This window comes from Mobula hypostoma, chromosome 6, assembly GCF_963921235.1.
Source record: "Mobula hypostoma chromosome 6, sMobHyp1.1, whole genome shotgun sequence".
In the NCBI taxonomy this organism is placed as follows: Eukaryota; Metazoa; Chordata; class Chondrichthyes; order Myliobatiformes; family Myliobatidae; genus Mobula; species Mobula hypostoma.
The window spans coordinates 64,417,555-64,440,752 of NC_086102.1; the positions used below are offsets into that span (position 1 = coordinate 64,417,555).

Genomic DNA, 23,198 nt, shown 5'->3' on the forward strand with positions numbered 1-23,198 from the left:
AATGAAAAGGGTTTTAAACATCCAAAACAAAATAGTCTTCATCAGTTCTGAATAAAATCCCCTGAGGATATTGTTTGTCATAAGACATAAACTTGAAGACACATTGCTGCAAAATAATCCAAGGCATCTGAAGAAAAATTTTCAGTTGATATACACTTAATAAGAAATAGTAAGTCAGATGTATTGACATTATTAAAAGTATTTTACATATTATAATAATTTATGACAGATAAAAGTACTGTACACTATAAAGTTAGCTGCCTTACAGATTCACATGAGCATCTTATATTAGATAGAAGAGAAAAATTTGCACAGTTTATTGATCATACAAATACACCTCTTGTTAATGGATTATAGTGTAGCACTGAAAACAAATTTACATCTCTCCAGAATTAGTCGTGATGAGCCAAAGGTCATGCTTTTGCTTAAAGATTACCTCAGAGTCATGGAGTACAGTAATTTACATACTAAACCCTTGCCTGCCTATTGTATTCTGCAAAAAATAATTATAGCCCTTACCTCCACAACCCACCAGACCAGCACGTTATAAACTCAAATTAATTCTCTATAACAGTATATTACTGATCCAAAACCACTTTTCATCCCTTAGTGAAAAATAAATGACTACAACTATGCAAACACAGTGAATGTGATCAGACACTATCTTTGGAAGATTTGAAACTCAATGGTGAAGTACTTATTTTCAAAGTATTCAAATAGTTCCTTTGTTCCCAATATAACATGCAAGGAACTCAAACTTATTACAAGTTGGAACAGGTGATTGGCCTATTGCATACTCAAACAGGGGGTGAAATACTGTTTAATGCTCTTTCACGACAAGATGAATTTGCTGAGTATGCTGTCAATACTCAGATAAGTTCAAGTTTACATGTGACCTAACATGCTGGCCCTGCACAAAAAGACCTGGCTTTAAAAATTACAGAGCTGAACACGGAATCCAGACCACAAATAAAAATCCAACAAGGCCAAGGTCAAGGTCAGCCACTACTTGCATCCTCTCAGCTTCTCGACCTGACTCTAAGTCTTGCAGTCTGAATGTCCTTTCTTTCCATACAGTATTCGCTTCACCACAGCACACCACCTTTCACCTACCCTATCCAGTTACTCACCTAAAAAGAGCTCAATGCTCTGCTCCCCAGGTGCAGAATAATGAGCCCCGAGACCTCGTTATTCAAAACAATTAATCATCCTCTATAATATCCTCACAGGTCTAGGACTGGGTCTCACACTGATTGCTTGAACCTGCCCATGAGCAACATTTAAGTCTGTTGATGACATAAAGTAGATCGTTTGAGAAACTTTGAGAAGTGAGAAAGGAAGCCAGAACAGTGGGAAAATCAGACAGCTAATGATGCAATTTAATCGGAGGTAATCCATTGTGAAGAAAATGAATAGAAAAATGTATTGACATAGATGTCATGCAAGGATGATAAACAGTACTAATTTAAGTCCAGACGCAGAATTCTTGTATGTACGTTGATAGGTTAAAGCATGGAAAAACGTAGCATTACGTTGGATCTTGTAAGTGGTATCATAGAATGCAGGAGTAGAACCGATAAATGTTGGTATTGCATTGGTGAGTCAGAATTAAGAACTGTATTTAATTTTGAAAACCACATTATTCATTTCTCTTTGAAGGGAATGCTATAGTTTTACCGTGTTCTGTTCACTTGGGCCATGTGCGTATTTATTATGCACGCGCACATGGGGAGGGAGAGGAATTGCGGGATGTAAAGCTGGCGGCCGAAAGGTACTGAAGGGAAACGTTGAAAGTAAAGTTGTTTAAACAAAAGAAAAACATGTCCTTGTTTTCGCATTAACAGTGGTAGCAGAGGACGGTTTCCAATTATAGGATCCTACCAGCATTTGATGAGAGCAAGCCTTATGAAAGCTGGAAAAATAAAATTGGAAAATGGACTCGTGTTACAGAACTGAGAAGACAAAGCAAGCTTTGGCTGGTGCATTGTCACTTCTGGGAAGAGTGAGAGAGATTGTGATGGGAGCTTCAGTGGAACATTTGAACAAATATGATGGTATGAATATGCTAATAAACACACGACTCTTTTTTGAAGGAAGAAAAGGATCAAATTTATGAGGCATATTCAGACTTTGACAAAACTGATAGAGACGTTTCTAAAAATATGGCTGATGATATTGTTTTGAATAAAAGTACTCTTGCAAGTGCAAATACAAAATGGAACTTTCTGACGTAGTATTAGCTTTTAATTTGTTGGATACTGCATGTCTAAACATAAAGGACAGAAGGACAGACAGCTAGCATTAACTGCATGCACAGAACTTACATTTGCATCTATGAAATCAGCACTGATGAGGATTTTTGGAGGAAAACAACAGCTGGAATTAGTTTGAGTCTGGAAAAGGCATAAAAGAAATGTTAAGTATAGCAAGTGTAGAAGTCTGAGTGACCAGCCAAGGGCACTATTACCTGGCACAAATCCAATAAACAAGTATGGTAGGAGGTGGAAATGTGTGGTATAACGAAACATTTACCACTGGGCAAGGAACTATCCACACAGAACCGAACAAGGAATCACTTGAGAAGAAATTCTGAGGCAGACATTTTGATGATAGAATCTCTAGGATCTGCTGTTATTGATACAGCGTGCACAAGGGCAGTGTGTGGAGAAAAATGACTTGAACGCTATGTCAGTGAACTAAGCCAGAATGAAATGCAGAAACTGGTGAACAGGGATACACCTGGTAACAAAGCATTCAAATGTGGAGATGGAAAGATTGTACATGCCACCAAAATAGTGAAAATTCTTGCAAAAATAAGATAGACAAAACATTACATTGAAACGGAGGTCATACCAGTTAACATTCTAGTACTCTTGAGTAGATCTTCCCAAGGAAAGCCGGAGCAGTACTGGATATGGAGAATGACCAAGCACCAATGTTTCAACAGCCAGTGTCTCTTGAGCTCACCAGCTCTAGGCATTACTGTATGAACATCCTAGGTAAAGACATTATTGAGCATCAACGCGAGAATGAAGTACTAACTGTCACACAAAGCATGACCATAGATGAGAAGTGTTGCTCAATCTTCACAAACAGTTTGGACATGCTTCAAATGATAAACTTCAGAAGCTGCTCAGGAGTTCAGGAAACAAAGATGCTAATAATTTTTCCATTCTAGAGCAGATAATTGACAGCTGCGAGACATGCCAAAAGATTGGAAAGCCCAAGCTCAAGCCTGCAGGTGGTCTTCCACAAGCATCTGAACGCAATGAAACAGTAGCCACAGACCTATCTGAACTGGAGCAAGGAGTGTGCTATTTCCACTTCATTGATGAGCTCACACGTTTCAGTGCTGGTAACATTGTAAATACATGGAGACCCTCAGAAATAGTAAAAAACGTCATCCATTCCTGGACAAGTGTGCATGGCCCACCTGGTAAAGTATTCAGTGATAATGGTGGTGAATTTAATAACAGCAGATATAGCAGAGAAGTTTAACATTGAAATAAGGACAACTGCGGCATATAGTCCTTGGAGTCATGAGTTCTGGAGCAACACAATTAAACACTTGCTGAAGTAATGCTGAAGGTAAAGAAAATCAATGGCTGTGATTGGAACACAGCCTTGGACTGGGCACTTATGGCACAGAGTATCATGCACAACGTACATGGCTGTAGCCCGTATCAATTGGTGTTCCGCCAGAATCCAAATCTTCCCTCTGTGCGACTGACGGACCACCTGCTGATTGATGGGCGCCACAAGGAGTGAGTGGGCTGAGAAACATAGTTCAGCACTGCATACATCAGGGAAGCCTTTCACTAAAGCACAGTGTTAGAGAGAACTCTGAGGGCTCAGGTCCATCCTACAAATGACAAATATGACACAGGGGACAAAATGTATTACAAAAGAGCAGACAGTACAGAATGGAAAGGTCCTGGAGTTGTCATTGGTCAGAATGGAGTTGTGGTATTCCTGAGACATGGAAGTACATATGTGAGGGTGCATCATTCCCATTACCATTACCTGGGTGTACCATTACCTGGCACAAATCCAATAAACAAGTATGGTAGGAGATGGAAATGTGTGGTACATAAAGCACGTACTGAAGACCATCAGAACTCCATGGAGAATGACACAGAAATTGAAAAGCTCTTACCTAACACACTGTCACATAGCACAGACAGGGATGAGCAGTGCAGCTAAGGGCCCAACAAAGTTACTTAGCAGTGGCACAGAGAGTGTTGAAGAGAGTGCAGTTGAGAATTCAATAGACTTGCCTGAACAGAAATTATCACAAGTGCAAAGATAACATGGAAGTTTCAGACTTCAAACAGAACAAACTGTGAGGTTTGTAGACCAAAACACTGGTATCTCATATAAAGCTGAAGTCTTAAGACGAGCAGGCAAAGCCATGGGAGAAACAAAAGTTGGTACAACTTGAATTACCTAGAACCAGTCATGGTCACTGGCACACTTCATATTGAACCAAATGTAGATACAGTATCAAAATAAAGATGTCCTAGTAACTAAAGAGGTGTTGTTTAAATCTGCAAAACAGGATGAAATCAGAAGTTGAAGAAATATGGAGTGTTTGAGGAAGCTAGAGACATTCACCAAAAGAAAGTGTCCACAAGATGGGTGTGCACCCTGAAAGAAATCCCAACAGGAATTATACCAAAAGCATGTCTGGTGGCTAAAGGTTTTGAGGAACTGATCATAGGACTGTGAAAACAATCACCAGCATGTCCATCAGAGTCTCTCCACCTACTTCTCTCAGTGATATGTCAAAAGCATCGGCAAGCCCATTACATCGACATAAAATCCGCATTCTTACTGGGAATGGGGCTGTCAGGTGACATTTACATTCAACCCCTTCCTCAAGCCAGAAGTGAAGGAACTCTGTGGAAACCCACAAAGTGTGTGTATGGTCTAGCAGCTACATCACTCTACGGGTATAAAAAGGTCAAGGAAATAAAGTTGAAAACAAGTGGAAAGATGTCACAAGAGGATCCAGTTGTTTCTTACTGGCAAGATTCAAGATATCATGTGATTGAAATACTTGCCTATCATGTAGCTGACCATATGAGGAGGCTCACAAAACCTTGCCGTAAGTTAGCCTTTCAGGTTGGATGGGAGGAACATGACAGATTCTGCTGTGTAGGGTTAGACATCCTTGCTGTTGACGGAACAGTACAACTGCACAAAGAAAGCTACATCGGGAGTCTTCAGAAAGTCTGCATAGAATCCTCACATGCCACACAGCAGGATGCACCCCTCAGTGAAGATGAAGCGGGGCAATGTAGGTCAAAGATAGGTCAGATTCTATGGGTGGCAATGCAGAGCAGAGCTGACATCATGTTTGATGCCTGCTACTTGGCATCCAGCATGAAAAATGCCACAGTACAAACTTTACATCAGGCAAACATAGTGCACAGAATTCAATCAGAAAAAGTAGTCTTAAAGTTTCAACAGCTTGGAAAAGATAGCTCACTGAGGCCCGTTGTCTTCAGTGATGCCTCACTTGGAAACCTTCCTGATGGAGGTACTCAAGGCGATATTTTATTCTAACTGATGGGAGAAGAGGGACGATTCTCACCTCTCTATCAGTAGTCAAAAAGGATCCGAAGAGTTGTACAGAGTATACTGACAGGATAAACCCTTGCAATGTCTGAAGGTATCGACAATGCAGTTTTTCTGGCCACACTATTCTGAGATTTTCCATGGTGACCCAAAGAAGGATAGTCTATAAATATCGTGTCATAACCAACTACTCTTTGGTTGATGCCATCGAAACCACCAAGTCAGTTACAGAGAAGAGGCTTCGCCTAGAGATAAGCAGCAGCAAAGAACTTGTCCAAGCACAGAAGATTCATCACGTGCTACAGTCAACTACAAAGGAAAAAACAGCTGACTGTCTCATTAAGAAGGGAGCTCCAGCTCTTGTGCTGTTAAGGTACTTAGTGAAGACATTTGCTACCTTAAGAATTGTATTAACTTCAAGCGTTAGGACTAACTCCCATATCCTAATGGACATTTTAATTGACTTAAATTTTTTTCAAATTTTATTTTTAATATATACATAAAAATGATGGGAGATTGTTGAGTTCTGTTCATTTGGACTATGTAAATATTTAGTACACACACATAATCTCCCTGTTATGCACATGCATGCGCACGTGTGGAGGGAGAGGAATTGTGGGACATAAATGTGGCGGCCCTCAGGTACTGAAGGGAGGCATTGAAAGTAAAGCTGTTTAAACAAAAGAAAAACATGTCCTTTTTGTTTGGGTGTTAACAGTTTCACCAAAATGTTTCAAAAGATTGAAAATTATAACTGTATGGAAGATCTGCAGATTATTTTTACTAGTGCAGAGAAGTCTAAGTAAATATTTCTTTAATGTTTATGTACACATTGAGAATTTTCTTAGCATAGATTGTAAAGGATATTGGTTATTTTTCTGCGAGGTCAGTGCATCTGCAGAGAATTAGAACTAGTGCTTTGGAGAAATTATTTTGAACACAGGGCTGTGGAGATATTTTACCTGAAGTAATCACTGAGGCAAAGGCTATTGGATGGATTAATCATAAAATGAAAATATTCAAAGTAAAGTAAAATAAAGAGGTACAGGATGCAAGCTGGCCAGATAGATTAGTTCTGGATCATTCTATCACATAAGTGATAGACATGAAAAATAGCTCAAATGATTTCCTTTTTACAATGTAGATACCTTAGTCCTAAAATGGTAATTATCATTGCAAAGCTGATGTTTGTTATCTGTGTGCGGTTCTCCTACTCGAATAAGACTTTTACCAAGACTTAGGATCAAATAAATATGGTAAGAGATAATGAGCTGCAAACTTACCAATATGTATTTTCTGCTATCATATGAAATCCACAACTATCCCTGTGAAACAGAAGATCAAAGATGCAATGTGATTGCATGATATAATATAATCTTTAAAAGTTTAGTGTTGGGGAGCACCTCAATGTTAGGACTTCTGTTTTGATTAAGACATTCTATTTTAGATTAAAGCCTTGATATTTCGATGAATATAAAATAAATCTTACTGTTCCATTCAGAGATGACTCAGGTATTTTAAGAACATATGAAATAGGAGCAGGTGTATCTGGCCCTGAGCCTGCTCCGCCATTCGATAAGATCATGGCAGATCTGACCATGGACTCATCTCCACCTACCTGCCTTTTCTTCATAACCCTTCATTCCCCTATTTTCTTTCTATTGTGGTCAGATTTTCCTTCCAGACAATGCATAGAAAATACAAATTAATACAATTTAATTGCATTGGTTTGATGCACCCTGAATTGCACATTCTACTATGAAACTGGTGTGTTTCTTTCTCAAAACAACATATTCCGCAATTTAAAAGTTAGTGAAGCATGGAAATTTATGTGGTAATAGGATTAAATGAATTCAGCCCCTGTTACCAACATGAACCAAATGGAATGCTTCATCTATTTCCATTGACTAACTGTGTATAGCTTTGGACACCTCAAGGTCATAAAATAGACCTATAATGCAATTATTCTTTTTTAGTGTATGGAAAAAGATGAATCAAACGGCCGGAAGAACACCAGATTATTCTCTGACAGCGGTCCATTATCCTCTTCAACAATAACTTCATTCGTGAAATTCAGAAATGAAGGATCAAGATCACGGTCAAGGATTGTTGTGCTGCCTCCAAAAGAGGATGGGTAATAGATACAGAAAATAACCAGGAGCTAATATTACAAAACATCACATATTCCTGTGTTGATATAAAGAAATAACCTTGTCATAACTAAAAGTTAAGCAAGTTTACAAGAGCTCAATCAATTTTAATAGATATCATACCTGCTAGATTTATTTATAGCAAATCAAATTAAGTGCAAGAATAACAATCTACAATATAATTTACAAAAATACGTTTTGCAAAAAACACAAATAATTTACATGGTCTTTTATCGAGCAACTCAGCATTTACTATGTACTGATTTGCTTAGTAGCTTGAACTTCGCTATCAACACACAGCATGTCAAGCAACTTGTCATCTATATCGACATTACCAATAGGTCTGAAAAACAGTTCAGCAATGACACCTGCACTAATGCACCGAAGCATGGAAAGTGCAATGATAAGGTTGAAAAAACGACTCTGATCATCTTTGTAAATGCTTTTCACGTATTCTTTGAGAGCTTGATGTGCCTCTTGCTGAAGACTTTGAATGTACTCGACATAGTGTAGTCCTGGAAGCTCTAAAAATGAAAATTGCAAAATGTCAACATGCAATTTGGGTTAGCGTTAACCAACATAAACTTTCAACAGACTTGATTGAAAGTAAATATTTGATTAAATGTTTCATATTTCTTGCAATAAGGAGATCCCAGATTTAAATAACAACACTAGTATCATCCCAAAGATATGTTACTTGGTCAGTTTACTGGACACCATGCATTTCATTGATTGTAATTAGCTGGTGGTAGAATCAAAAAGGCATTAATGGGCACCTGTGAAAGAACAGGTTGCAGGGAAATAGAAAGGGTAGTGAGACATAAGAACATAAGAAATAGGAGCAGGATGAAGCCATCTGGCCTGTCAAGCCTGCTCCGCCATTCAATAGGATCATAGCTGATCTGGACATGGAATCATCTCCATCTACCTCCCTTTTCCCCACAACCCTTCATTCCTCTACTATGCAAAAATCTATCCAACCTTGTCTTAAATATATTTACTGACGTAGCCTCCACTGCTTTATTGAGCAGAGAATTCCACAGATTCACCACTCCCTGCGAAAAGCTGTTCCTCCTAATGTCCATGCTAAATCTACTCCCCCGAATCTTAAGGTTATGTCTGAATCTTGAGGGACTGATATGCACTGTATATTCTGAACTTCTCTGGTATAGATTCAGTGGGTCACATGATCTATGTCACCAGGAAAACTGGAAATACATATGTCACCATTATCACTTTAACAGTTCAACAATGCACTCAACAATGCCCGGCTGCATATTATAAATACAAGGCTCAACCATTACAGGTAAGTGCAGATACTGGAAAAAAGAGAATCAAGGAAGTTTAATAGAGTTATTTACCATTCAATGAGTATTAATAGAATAAGTTAAGAAGAGGTATGTCCTTTTCACAGAGATGAGATATGAGCAAATAGGAACTTCTGTGGTCACTAAGAATTTAAAGAAGGAGAACAGACAATGCTTGCTGATGGGATAAAAGGATGAGACAACAACTATTTCACTTTTTAAGAGAAAGGTGAATCGATACTTAAGGTAGAGAAAAGAGAATGAAGTCAGCGGGGTAGAAGATTTAACTCTGGCCATTAATCTGTACAGGTACATCAAGGTTGAATGTCTCTCTCTAAGTGGTAAACCCCATAGTTGCATTGTGATGTATGACTTGAGGAATTGTTTTCAGGCCACAATATAAATTAGTTTAAAAGGAACACCCTGGCATTAATTATAAAGTAAACAGTGGTTGTTCTCACTTGGTGTGGAATTTCATAATCCCTGACACCAGTCCAGAGAGTTGAATATGCAGTGCAAATCATATACACAATTATGAACATCAAATGATCCTCCAATGAAACATAACTTGGCTTAATCATTGGCTAAATTGGGAATTATATCAAGCAACAATGTCCTTATTGGATTGGAATCTGTGCAAGATTTGAATGACAAGCAACAATAAACAGGAAGTTTCTTTTCACTTCTCAGGATTTAGGGACGTCATAGGCAAGGACTGAATAAGAAGCACATAAAAAGGTATTCAGATTTGTTTTTATTCTTGGGACATTGACTATAAAACCAGGAAAGTAAGACTGAATTTGTTTAATACATCAGTTGGCACACAGGTGGAGCATACAATTCAAAGCAAGTCATAAATGAAGGACACTAGAGGTATTAAATGGATACAACAAAAAAAAATCACCAGACGATACCAGTAATGAGAAGTTACTGTTCACGTGAAAGAACTGAATAATTATAGACTTTTCTATTAGAAGAAAAAACACTAATAAGGCAGAGCCTAATTGAGGTTTTCAAAATGATGAAAGGATAAATGTTTTCAGTGGCTGGAAATTTGGACGTAAACCTTGGATTACTACAAGAAGAACGAAGGATATTTTTCCCAGAGAGATTACCACTCTATGGGTTAACACAAGCTCACTGACCCAAACTTTATAGCATCATTTAAAATGAAACAGGAGAAGAATTTTAATGTAAAAGATGGAACAAAAGGAAGGGAATGAGACTGAAACAGGAGATCCTACTCAACAGCGAGAACAATGGCTCCTTTCTGTGCCTTAACCTTGTGAAATACAACAAGTCTGCTCAACAATACAACCATTCTGAACTTACAATTAGATAGCCCTTTGAAAATAATGTGTGAGTCAAAAATCAGAAATGTGCACTTGGGAATGTTGGGGACATGATGACCCCAGTTAGTCACAGCATAGACACCTGAGACAACCTTTATTGATACAGGCAGCTTTGTACCTACCCTGCATTTCACTGTCAACGTTCAAAAGCTGTACCAGTTAACATCATTGCCAGAAAGTCTGTTCAAAAGATGTCTGCTCAGAAGAGATCCATTGAGAAAAAAGGTTGATTGAAATGCTAAAACTAAATTTGATATATTTTTATTGGAAAAGGTTTTAGATACCAAATCAAACTGAAGTAATTTGGAAATTAAATGTGTTTTTTTCTTAACAGCAAACACTTGAATTGATTCATTTGCATTATCTCTGTGAACGTATGGAATTGAACCAGATGGTTGTCATTCCTGATGTTACGTAGATCTTTGAGTAAGATTTAGACTATATATCCTCACTACCAAAACAACCGTCTCTTCTCACCACAGGTACACCTCTACCTCTGTTACTTTGCTACCTAAACTCTCAACTATGCCTCCATTATCTCTGGAGTTTCCATGAGCCACATCTCTGAAGTGATCACTGGATAAAGACTCTCAAGTTCTAAGGAGCAACACCCCTACCTAACAAATATTAAATCATAAACATCAACAACACACACAAGTGCTCCAGGACCGCAAAAGGTCAGGGAGTATCGATGGAGAAGAATAAACCATTTTGGGCCAAGACCCTTCTTCAGGACACAGATTATTATTTTATTATAGTAATAAAACTAATGAAAGGAATTGTAATAATAACACAGAAAGTCAAATAGTCTTTGAACAGAAACATTCTCAATTCAACATCAGTCTTCCTGTTGTACTAAATATTAAATCAGTAATTTAATAGCTGTACACTCTGCTCACACATGACTGCACAGCCAAGCAACCGAGCCATCACATTGTCAAGTTTGCTGATGGCACGACAGTGGTGGGCTCATCATCAACAATGATGAGACGGCCTACCGAGAGGAGGTGGAAGAGCTTGAGGCCTGGTGCCAGGCAAATAACCTCTTCATTAACGTCAACATGACAAAAGAGATGGTTATCACCTTCAAGAGAACTCCACTCAACACCACTCACACACCCCTTTATATTGGTGGCACAGAAACTCAACTTCTCATTGTGCCAGACCACATCCTGCACAGACACAGAAGCTCATCAATGTCTCTCATTTCTGAGGAGGCTGAAGCGAGCTGAACTTTACACATCCATACACGTACTTACGTCATCCTACAGATGCGCAGTAGAAAGTATCCGGACAAGTTGCACCACTACTGCACTGTGATGGACAGGAAGGCTCTATAACAGTTAGTCAAAACTGCCCAACGAACCTCCAGCAACAGCCCACCTGCTATCAAGGACATATACATGGAAAGATGCCAGGAAAGGGCCAGTAACATCAAGAAGGATTTTACCCATCCTGCACACGGACTGTTTGTCCCACTCCCATCAGAGAGGAGGCTACGTAGCATCCACAGCAGGATCACCAGACTCAAAAACAGTTACTTTCCCCAAGCAGTAAGGCTTATCAACACCTCCACCACTACTTTATTATTTCCCGACAGTAACGTTGTGTACAACATAGCATCATTTTATGAACATACAATCAACCTATGTATATAACCTATGTTTATATTTACCTACTTAACAGAGAACCACTATATCAACACATCCATCCGGAAAGGTGGCATCCCGGGTTTTTCTGGGTGCCTTGAACACACCTCAATAATCAGCCACTTAGTCTGCGAGGCCAGGCAAAGGAGACCTAACAGTTGTCTGGCAAGACCTAGCCAATGCCTACAGATCAATTCCACACATCCTGGACCACCGCCATATCCCACCAGTAAAGCGAGACATGATCACCAGCAACCTAGGAGGATTCAAGCTACGCATCACTTCAGCCCACTTTACAACCAGGAGGCAATACCTCCAAAAATGGACTCCAACCAGCTGTACCATCTTCCCCATTTTGTTTGTCATGGGTATGAACTTCCTCATATCAGCAGCAGCAGACGTAACCTGAGGCCCACTGTTGGAGCCCGTCATCCAACAACCTGTAAAACAGGAGTTCATGGACCACTGTAACCCATGTCCAAGCAAGATGGGTATTGGAAACCTTGGACAATGTAGCTACCTGGGCTAGGATGATCTTCAAAGCTGGATGCATGGTGATCAAAAAGGGCAAGGTTACCAGCAAGTCAGTCTTCAAGTACAGTGAGAAGTCATTCCATCCATAGAGGGCACCCAGTAATGTGTCTTGGAAAGTAGTTTAATGCAGCAATGACGGACAACACCAACATCACCGACACTGTAAAACAGACTGAAGAGTGGCTGAAGAAGATTGACAAAACCAGACTCCCTGGTAAATTTAAGACATGGTTGTACCAACATGGTCTTCCAGCGAGGCTGCTCTGGCTTCTCACGGTGTTCGAGTTTCCCATGACCACTGTAGAAGGTACTGAGAGGAAAGTCAACAAGCACCTGCGGAAGTGGCTGGGGATCCGCCCCAAGTTCTTCTTCAGTGAGGCTCTACGTAAGATCAGGCCAGTCACAGACCCGTTGTCATCAGTAGTGGAGGAGTTCAAGTGGAAAACTGCAGAGTTGTGTTAACACTGAGAGGCTCCGATGACAAGCTAATAAACCAAGTAAGAGTCACAACAAAGTCGGCCGAAAGTGGGCTGCCAACTCGGACGTAGACCAGGCAGTGAGCACCCTGCAATTGAGAGAGATCATCAGCAACTCACGCCTGGAATGGCAAAGCATCGACCCTGCACACTTCCAAGTGCGAGGAACAGGCATGACAAGGTCCAGGCAGAGGTATGGAACTGTGAGGACGAAACGTGAGTGTTGAAGGCAGTGGAGTTGGGGTCACAGGGCGCCTGGACGAAATAGGATCTACCCAAGCAAAAGATCACTTATGCAGATCTTTGGAGATTGGAGCCCTTCTGCGCTCCGTGTATGACACTCTCCCTACACAATCACAGCTGCACACATGGGTGCTGAGAGAGGACCCTAACCGCAAGCTTTGTGGTCAGCGGGGTTCACTGACACACACACTGTCAGGATGCAAAAAGGTTCTAACACAGGACGCTATATGTGGCACCACCACAAGGTCCTGCTGTCCTTTGCTAACACACTGGAGAAGAGGAGCTGTAAACAGAGACCAGCTGGCAGAGAGACAAACAGGGCAGTCATTTTCATCAAGGAAACAGCCGCCAGTCATATCAAAGAGGCCTAAATCCAATCTGCTGCAAACTGACAAATCATGGGAAATGAGGGTCAATGTGGAGAGGAACCTGCAGTGTCCAGAGGTGGTACAAACCACACTTCAACCAGACATAGTACTATGGTCCACCAAAGTCAAGAAAACCATCCTGGTGAAGCTCACAGTACCATGGGAGGAAGGATGCAAGGAGGCTCACAAGAGGAAGGTCCTAAAGTACCACTCCTTAGTCCAGGAGTGCAGGGACAAAGGATGGCAGGTGTGGCTGTTCCCCAAGAAGATGTACTGTAGAGGGTTCCCAGCAAGGTCAGCATGGAGATTTCTGTCTGCACTCAGTCTTGTTGAAAAGAACAAGAACCAAGCAGCTCACAGGATGGGGGAGGAAGCAGAAAGAGCCTCTTCTTAGATATGGAGCAGACGAGAAGACTTCAGCTGCAAGTCAGGAGCAGATGACCAGTGACTTGGCCACCACTGCTGACCTGCCAACTGAAGAGTGTTGTGGTTAAGGGTCGAAACACTCTGTGAAGGTTGGGCACCACTTGACGACATCAGCTCCTGGTCAAAGGCTACGTTTTCTTCCAGGTAACTGAAGGGAGCACGCTGGTGTACGATGCAAGTGTTTTTTTTATTATTATTGTTCTTTATCTTTTTGTGTTCTTTTAAGCTGCATCAGATACAGAGTAACAACTATTTAATTCTCCTTTACACCTGTGTACAAGAAATGACATTAAACAATCTTGAATCTTAAATTTTAATTGATGTTTTATTTACCATCACTTTCTCTGTACCGATAAGGTATTGAAGTTCAAATGTCAAAGTTCAATGTAAATTTATTATTGAAGTACATATATGTCACCATTTACAAACATCATTTTCTTGTGAGCATACTCAATTAATCCATAATAGAAAAATAACCATAATAGAGTCAATGACAGACTGCACCAATGTGGGTGTTCAACCAGTGTGCAAGAGACAACAAGCTGCAAATACAAAGAGAAAGAAATAATAATAATAAATAAATGAGCAATAAATATTGAAAAAATGAGATGAAGGGTTCTTGAAAGTGAGTGCATAGGTTGTGAGAACATTTCAATGTTGGGGCAAGTGAAGTGGAGTGAAGTTATCCCCTTTGATTCAGAGCCTGATGGCTGATGGGTAATAACTGTTCCTGAACCTGGTGGTGTGAGCCTTGAGGTTCCTTCATCTTCTTCCTTCTGGCAGCAGCAAGGTGAATGACCTGGGAGGTGGGGATCCTTGATGATGGATACTGCGTTCCTGTGACAACACATCATGTGGATGTGCTCAGTAGTGGGGAGGGCTTACCAGTGATGGACTGGGCTGTATCCATGACTTTTTGTAGGATTTTCCGTTCAAGGTCATTGGTATTTCCATACCAGGCTGTGATGCAGCCAGTCAATGTACCCTCCAGCACACACCTATAGAGGTTTGTCAAAGGTTTAAGTCTCATGCTGAATCTTCAGAAACTAAGGGAATAGAGGTGTTGCCATGCTTTCTTCGTAATGGCACTTCTATGCTGGGCCTAGGACAGGTCCTCCAAAATGATAACACTGTAGAATTTAAATTAGCTGACCGTCTCCAACCTCTGATCCTCCAGCGACTTCTGGTTTCCTCCTCCTGAAGTCAATAATCAACTCCTTGGTCTTGCTGATATTGACTGAGAGTATTAATTGCTAATTTCACACGTGTGACTTGTTCTAACCACCAGAAGCTTGAGCACATCTTCTGCCTGACTGTGTTAAATCTCACATGGCCCCTATTTGTGGTTAATCTTCACATGCTACTTTAAAATTCTGAGCCTTGTTTTTCCATCCTTCAGTTATCTCATTTCTCCCCAACTCTGCTACTGCCCCCCAGCCTTGCAACCTTCCGGACTACTTGTCCTTCTCAAGTTCTGGCCTGTGAATTTTAATCACTCACCAAAAAATTATGTCTGGTAATGGTTCTAATGTCTGTTCTTAAGATCTATTGCCTATTATAAGGAATTAAAGGAGGCTCTTTATCTCAACTCGTACATTTTTTTATTTTATTGAGCCATTACTGGAGGCCATTTGGCCCACTAAGTGTGTGCTGGCTGTCAGATTAGTCCCATTGGTTCCATTCCATCACTTATTTCCCTATTACCCAGCAACTGTTAAGATAATGATATTTTCAAGTAAGGACAATGTATTAAATGATGGGAAACTTGCAAAGATTGAAAATGCTAGAAACATTCAGCAGGCCAGGCAACAAAACGGAGGAAAGAATAGTAATAAAAAATAATAAAAGGGATTATAATAATAGCACACTAGATTGAACAGTCTTTGGACTGAAACATTCACTCTGGTTTTCTTTGCATGCCAGCTGACCTGCTGACTGTCTGCAACATATTTATTTCTCAGCTTCTTATTTCATCCCCTTCTCCCACCCACCCAACTTCCTGCTCACCTGGTCTCATCTATCATCGACCAGCTTGTACTCCTTCTCTTTCACCAACCTTCTTATTGTGGCTTCTTCCTCGTTCCTTTCCAGTTCTGATGAAAGTTATCGTTCCAAAAATTTAACTCTTCATACCTCTGCGTAGATGCTGCCTGACTGGCTCAGTTCCTCCAGCACTTTCTGTGTGTTACCAACAAAGAAACATAGAAACATAGAAAATAGGTGCAGGAGTAGGCCATTCGGCCCTTCGAGTCTGCACCACCATTTATTATGATCATGGCTGATCATCCAACTCAGAACCCCGCCCCAGCCTTCCCTCCATACCCCCTGATCCCCGTAGCCACAAGGGCCATATCTAACTCCCTCTTAAATATAGCCAATGAACTGGCCTCAACTGTTTCCTGTGGCAGAGAATGCCACAGATTCACCACTCTCTGTGTGAAGAAGTTTTTCCTAATCTCGGTCCTAAAAGGCTTCCCCTTTATCCTCAAACTGTGACCCCTCGTTCTGGACTTCCCCAACATCGGGAACAATCTTCCTGCATCTAGCCAGTCCAATCCCTTTAGGATTTTATATGTTTCAATCAGATCCCCCCTCAATCTTCTAAATTCCAACGAGTACAAGCCCAGTTCATCCAGTCTTTCTTCATATGAAAGTCCTGCCATCCCAGGAATCAATCTGGTGAACCTTCTTTGTACTCCCTCTATGGCAAGGATGTCTTTACTCAGATTAGGGGACCTAAACTGCACACAATACTCCAGGTGTGGTCTCACCAAGGCCTTGTACAACTGCAGTAGTACCTCCCTGCTCCTGTACTTGAATCCTCTCGCTATAAATGCCAGCATACCATTTGCCTTTTTCACCGCCTGCTGTACCTGCATGCCCACTTTCAATGACTGGTGTATAATGACACCCAGGTCTCGTTGCACCTCCCCTTTTCCTAATCGGCCACCATTCAGATAATAATCTGTTTTCTTATTTTTGCCACCAAAGTGGATAACTTCACATTTATCCACATTAAATTGCATCTGCCATGAATTTGCCCACTCACCCAACCTATCCAAGTCACTCTGCATCCTCTTAGCATCCTCCTCACAACTAACACTGCCACCCAGCTTCGTGTCATCCGCAAACTTGGAGATTTAATTCCCTCGAAAGTCATTAATATATACTGTAAACAACTGGGGTCTCAGCACTGAGCCTTGCGGTACCCCACTAGTCACCGCCTGCCATTCTGAAAAGGTCCCATTTATTCCCACTCTTTGCTTTCTGTCTGCCAACTAATTCTCTATCCACATCAATACCTTACCCCCAATACCGTGTGCTTTAAGTTTGCACACTAATCTCCTGTGTGGGACCTTGTCAAAAGCCTTTTGAAAATCCAAATATACCACATCCACTGGTTCTCCCCATCCACTCTACTAGTTACATCCTCAAAAAATTCTATGAGATTCGTCAGACATGATTTTCCTTTCACAAATCCATGCTGACTTTGTCCGATGATTTCACCGCTTTCCAAATGTACTGTTATCACATCTTTGATAACTGACTCCAGCAGTTTCCCCACCACCGACGCTAGGCTAACCGGTCTATAATTCCCCGGTTTCTCTCTCCCTCCTTTTTTAAAAAGTGGGGTTACATTAGCCACCCTCCAATCCTCAGGAACTAGTCCAGAATCTAACGAGTTTTGAAAAATTATCACTAATGCATCCACTATTTCTTGGGCTACTTCCTTAAGCACTCTGGGATGCAGACCATCTGGCCCTGGGGATTTATCTGCCTTTAATCCCTTCAATTTACCTAACACCACTTCCCTACTAACATGTATTTCGCTTAGTTCCTCCATCTCACTGGACCCTCTGTCCCCTACTATTTCTGGAAGATTATTTATGTCTTCCTTAGTGAAGACAGAACCAAAGTAATTATTCAATTGGTCTGCCATGTCCTTGCTCCCCATAATCAATTCACCTGTTTCTGTCTGTAGGGGACCTACATTTGTCTTTACCAGTCTTTTCCTTTTTACATATCTATAAAAGCTTTTACAGTCAGTTTTTATGTTCCCTGCCAGTTTTCTCTCATATTCTTTTTTCCCCTTCCTAATTAAGCCCTTTGTCCTCCTCTGCTGAACTCTGAATTTCTCCCAGTCCTCAGGTGAGCCACTTTTTCTGGCTAATTTGTATGCTTCTTCTTTGGAATTGATACTATCCCTAATTTCTCTTGTCAGCCACGTGTGCACTACCTTCCTTGATTTATTCTTTTGCCAAACTGGGATGAACAATTGTTGTAGTTCATCCATGCAATCTTTAAATGCTTGCCATTGCATATCCACCGTCAACCCTTTAAGTGTCATTTGCCAGTCTATCTTAGCTAATTCACGTCTCATACCTTCAAAGTTACCCCTCTTTAAGTTCAGAACCTTTGCTGCTGAATTAACTATGTCACTCTCCATCTTAATGAAGAATTCCACCATATTATGGTCACTCTTACTCAAGGGGCCTTTCACGACAAGATTGCTAATTAACCCTTCCTCATTGCTCAAAACCCAGTCCAGAATAGCCTGCTCTCTAGTTGGTTCCTCGACATGTTGGTTCAAAAAACCATCCCGCATACATTCCAAGAAATCCTCTTCCTCAGCACCTTTACCAACTTGGTTCACCCAATCTACATGTAGATTGAAGTCACCCATTATAACTGCTGTTCCTTTATTGCACACATTTCTAATTTCCTGTTTAATACCATCTCCAACCTCACTACTACTGTTAGGTGGCCTGTACACAACTCCCACCAGCGTTTTCTGCCCCTTAGTGTTATGCAGCTCTATCCATATCGATTCCACATCTTCCTGGCTTATGTCCTTCCTTTCTATTGCATTAATCTCCTCTTTAACCAGCAACGCCACCCCACCTCCTTTTCTTTCATGTCTATCCCTCCTGAATATTGAATATCCCTGAACGTTGAGCTCCCATCCTTGGTCACCCTGGAGCCATGTCTCTGTGATCCCAACTATATCATAATCATTAATAACAATCTGCACTTTCAATCCATCCACCTTGTTACGAATGCTCCTTGCATTGACACACAAAGCCTTTAGGCGCTCTTTTACAACTCTCTTAGCCCTTATACAATTATGTTGAGAAGTGGCCCTTTTTGATGCTTGCCCTGGATTTGTCGGCCTGCCACTTTTACTTTTCTCCTTACTACTTTTTGCTTCTACCCTCACTTTACACCCCTCTGTCTCTCTGTACTGGTTCCCATCCCCCTGTTGAGAACTAACCTCCTCTCGCCTAGCCTCTTTAATTTGATTCCCACCCCCCAACCGTTCTAGTTTAAAGTCACCTCAGTAGCCCTCGCTAATCTCCCTGCCAGGATATTGGTCCCCAACAGTTTTCTGTTTTATTTCAGATATCCAGAATCTTCCTTTTTTATCTGAAGTGGAGGTGTACCCCTGACATTGAGACTCTGGACTTTGTAAATGGAAGAGGGAGCTCCAATCATTGATCTTGTTACTGCCAGGCATTCTGCCAGTGGTGTGTACCATATCTATAGTGTACAGCATTAATGAAGAAGGCAGGTACTGAATCAAGCAATATAAAATGCTGGAGGAACTCAACATCTCAGGTAGCATCTACTAAAATGAATAATTAGTCAACATTTCAGGCTGAGACCTTCATCAGGACTTGAATCAAATGGCTTGGCCACCAATAATGCCACCTTGGATGGACTATTATTGTGAGAACTTCTTTGGGTTACTAAATGCTGAAAAGAACTTGAGCAGCTGGTAAGACAATCCAAACACAGATGAGTGAACATACTCCTGTGGATTTAGAAGGTACAGGTGCCTCAGGACTCGCACCACCAGGTTCAAGAGCAGTTACTACCCCTTAACAAGCAAGAGAAAATCTGCAGATGCCGGAAATCCAAGCAACACACACAAAACACTGGAGGAACTCAGGAGGCCAGGCAGAATCCATGGAAAAGAGCCCTTACATCAGGCTCTTGAACAAAAGGGAGGGGGGGGTACCTACTCTTCTATCTTATTATTTCATGTTCATTATTTATTGCTATTATTTATTATCTACATTTGCACAATTTATTTACAGTTTACAGATCCTGTTTACAGTTACTGTTCTATAGATTTGCTAAGTATGGCCGCAGAGAAAGAATCTCAGGATTGTACATGGCGACAGGCATGTACTCTGATAATAAATTTTACTTTGAACTTCAAACTTTTATACTTATGATATCACTACCGAACACCCAGTCTCAGAAGTGCTAATCAGAGTTGTTTTCCAAATGGGCTAATTTTGTTTTCCTAAAGGAGGAAAGGTAAAGATGTTTGAATGGGTAACACATTCATTCAGAGTATGTAACATCTGAGCAGCCAGATTAAAATCAAGCAGTAGTCATACAGAAATATCCATTGAGATTTGAGAAGAGGTTTACAGCCAAAATGCAAGCATAGAGAATTCTTTGGTGAGGCAAATCACATTTATTTATTTTGTTTCAGAGCACAATATTGGTCAGAGCCTGGTACTTCATGTTACATTCCCATTGTAGTTATGAAGTCAAAGACTAGTAGCTGTATTATCAATTTCTGATCGCATCAAGGACTCCCAATGTGATCATTCAACCTCAGAGCCTTCCCGATATACTAAGTATCGTGGGCTACCAGTGGCATCCTTGATAAATACAGACACATTACCGGGGACATAGATATGCAGAAGCTCTCTCCCAGGATTCCTACAAACATCTGAAGGCTAATTTAGGAGCATACATAGCATCTAACGTTTTTGTTCTGTTCCAGAATAATTTTTTGAGTTAAGGGCCACCCGAACACATTTTAAACAAAAATGAAATTTCAGATTCGGCTCAATTGTAGTCTGATTCAGAAGACAATGAATTCCAAAGTCACTCTGGACACTTGATAGATACATACCAGAGTGATCATTAAAGAGTACTACCCTGTCAAAATTGCTGGTCTCTACAACTAATGTCTGAATGGGCTGAAGGAAAACAGAGCAAGAGCGTATACTGCCAATATTAATCCCACTGGTCGCATTGCCTCATTGGTGTTTGCAAGATCTTCCCTCATACAGGATGCCTATATCATTACCTAAATTACAATGATAAAAATGTCTTGGCACGCTCTAGGGATGAGAAAGGTGCTATATAAATGCTTGTTGAATTAGCACTGGACAAGAGTTATACTTCAAGCCCTGGAAGTGCCAAGTAGTGTGAAACTGCCTCCTTGGTGAAAAGTTTCTTACCATCTCTCTCTGAAGATGGGTCTCATTTATTCTATTTTTATTTCCGTCATTATGATGCTCCTACAGGAGGTTGAAATTTAAGCACACTTCTCAAGTTCTTGAAAATAAAAACCTCTTATTTCTCGGTTGAAATAGAAAACAAGCCCAGATCACATTTACAGTATTTCACATTTCCTTTGTATTCATTTACAGAAGTACTGACCTGGATTAAACAGAAGGGTCCCTTTCAGGTAGGCATATTCTTTGGGGCTGATGTCCAGGCTCCAACACTTCATCAGAAACCTTTTGATGGTCTGGATCTCAGCCGCTGACGGTGAGTGATTTTCGCCGCTCTCTTTGTGGCTGTTCGCAGGTCCGTTGGTTAAAATCATGTGTAGAATACTCGCCTCGGAGGTCTCCACGGTTTCGAAATCGACTTTGTCCTGTGCCAGTCCCAGAACGAGGAGGGGCGCCCAGCACCTCCTCACCAAGGTGAGCTGGTCGGCGCTGGGCAACGCCTGGAAGCAGGGCACGTTCTTTATAAATGTCAGGGTCTTGGCCAGCACGGCGGACGCTTCGGCGCAGGTAATGTGAGGGCACTTGAGCTCCACTCTCCGTCTGGCGCTGCAGGCACATACCTTGGCCGCAACTGCGGACGGAGCTGTCGGCGGCAAGTGCCCTTGCGGGAGCTCCTGACCCTCGTTCTTCAGGAGCTTGTATAGGATGCTGCTCAGACCCCTGCCGTTCTTGCACTGGCAGATGCGGGCGCGGGCTGAAGACATCGCCGCCGCGTTCCGACACACAGCGAGGGCTCCGAGGCTGCCGGCTGATTTATAAATGAGTCCAGCCTGGGTTCCCACCCACTGCGAGCGGCTAGAGCGATAGAGGGCGCCCACTGTCAGGCGCAATGCACTCGGTGCAGAAGACCATTCCGTGCGCACCCAGCCTCATCTTCTGGGATCAGACTATGCACACTCAGCCTTATCTGCTAGGATTAAACTGTGCACAGTCCCCCAGTCTTATCTGCCGGGATCAGACTGCGTTTATCTAGCTGTCCTTACTGGAATCAGACTGTGCATACCCAGATGCATCCTTCAAGATTAAACTCTGCAGACTTTGCTGCACCGTCTGGAAACAGACAACAGATATTTGACCACTGCACGCATAACACAATCCTGTGCACAGTTTAGTGAGATTGACAGAATGAAAATAGAACGGAGAACAGTCCAGCACAGGAACAGTAACACACATCAAAATTGCTGGTGAACGCAGCAGGCCAGGCAGCATCTTTAGGAAGAGGTACAGTCGACGTTTCAGGCCGAGACCCTTCGTTAGGTCCATTGTGTCTGCTAATCCTGTCTGCCTGCACATAGTTTGTATATCTCTAGTCCATGATCGTTCACGGTCTGTCTTAAACTGAGTTCTCATGTTTGCTTCCACCTCTTCCCTTTGCCAAGGATAGATCTTCAGAGATGCTGTCGCCCAGCATCCTGAAGCTGCTCACTCTTTCCACTGCTGAACCTCCATGTGGACTGGCATGTGTCCTCCCCTTCCTGAAGTCCACAATCTTACAGACATTGATTGGAAGATTGTTGTTATGACACCACTCAACTACTATTTCACTCCTGCACGCCTCCTCGTAACCATCTGAGATTCTGCCAATAACAACGGTGTCACCACCTGGGCTCGATGCCTTGCGAGAGTTCACTCCCTTCCAAGATGTGCTGATGTCAGCCTGTGAGACAGATATCAAAGTGTCACCAGGTACTGCCGGGATTCACACAGGTGCTGTTTATTCTCCCTTTCAGTGCATTCAAATCATTGTGGAGTGAAGCACCGCAGCCATCTATGAAGTTAGGTTTTGCCTTG

The 23,198-nt window shown here is 41.5% G+C and overlaps 1 protein-coding gene across 3 annotated transcripts in view; it reads right to left on the reverse strand.

Moving 5' to 3' along the window:
* The window catches only part of nr0b1 (nuclear receptor subfamily 0, group B, member 1), a 112,477-nt gene that overhangs the window by 22,637 nt on the left and 66,642 nt on the right, over nt 1-23,198 (reverse strand). The window contains exons 1-2 of one of the 3 annotated variants that reach the window (XM_063049908.1): nt 21,553-22,230; nt 7,333-8,254 (exon numbers count right to left, since the gene is read on the reverse strand). In XM_063049908.1, coding sequence (XP_062905978.1) covers nt 7,983-8,254; nt 21,553-22,111 — 831 coding nt within the window. In that variant the 5' untranslated portion in view covers nt 22,112-22,230 and the 3' untranslated portion in view covers nt 7,333-7,982. Of the gene's footprint in view, nt 1-7,332; nt 8,255-21,552; nt 22,296-23,198 lie in introns of those variants that run through there. The other 2 variants (XM_063049909.1, XR_010018190.1) reach the window with 2 other exon arrangements.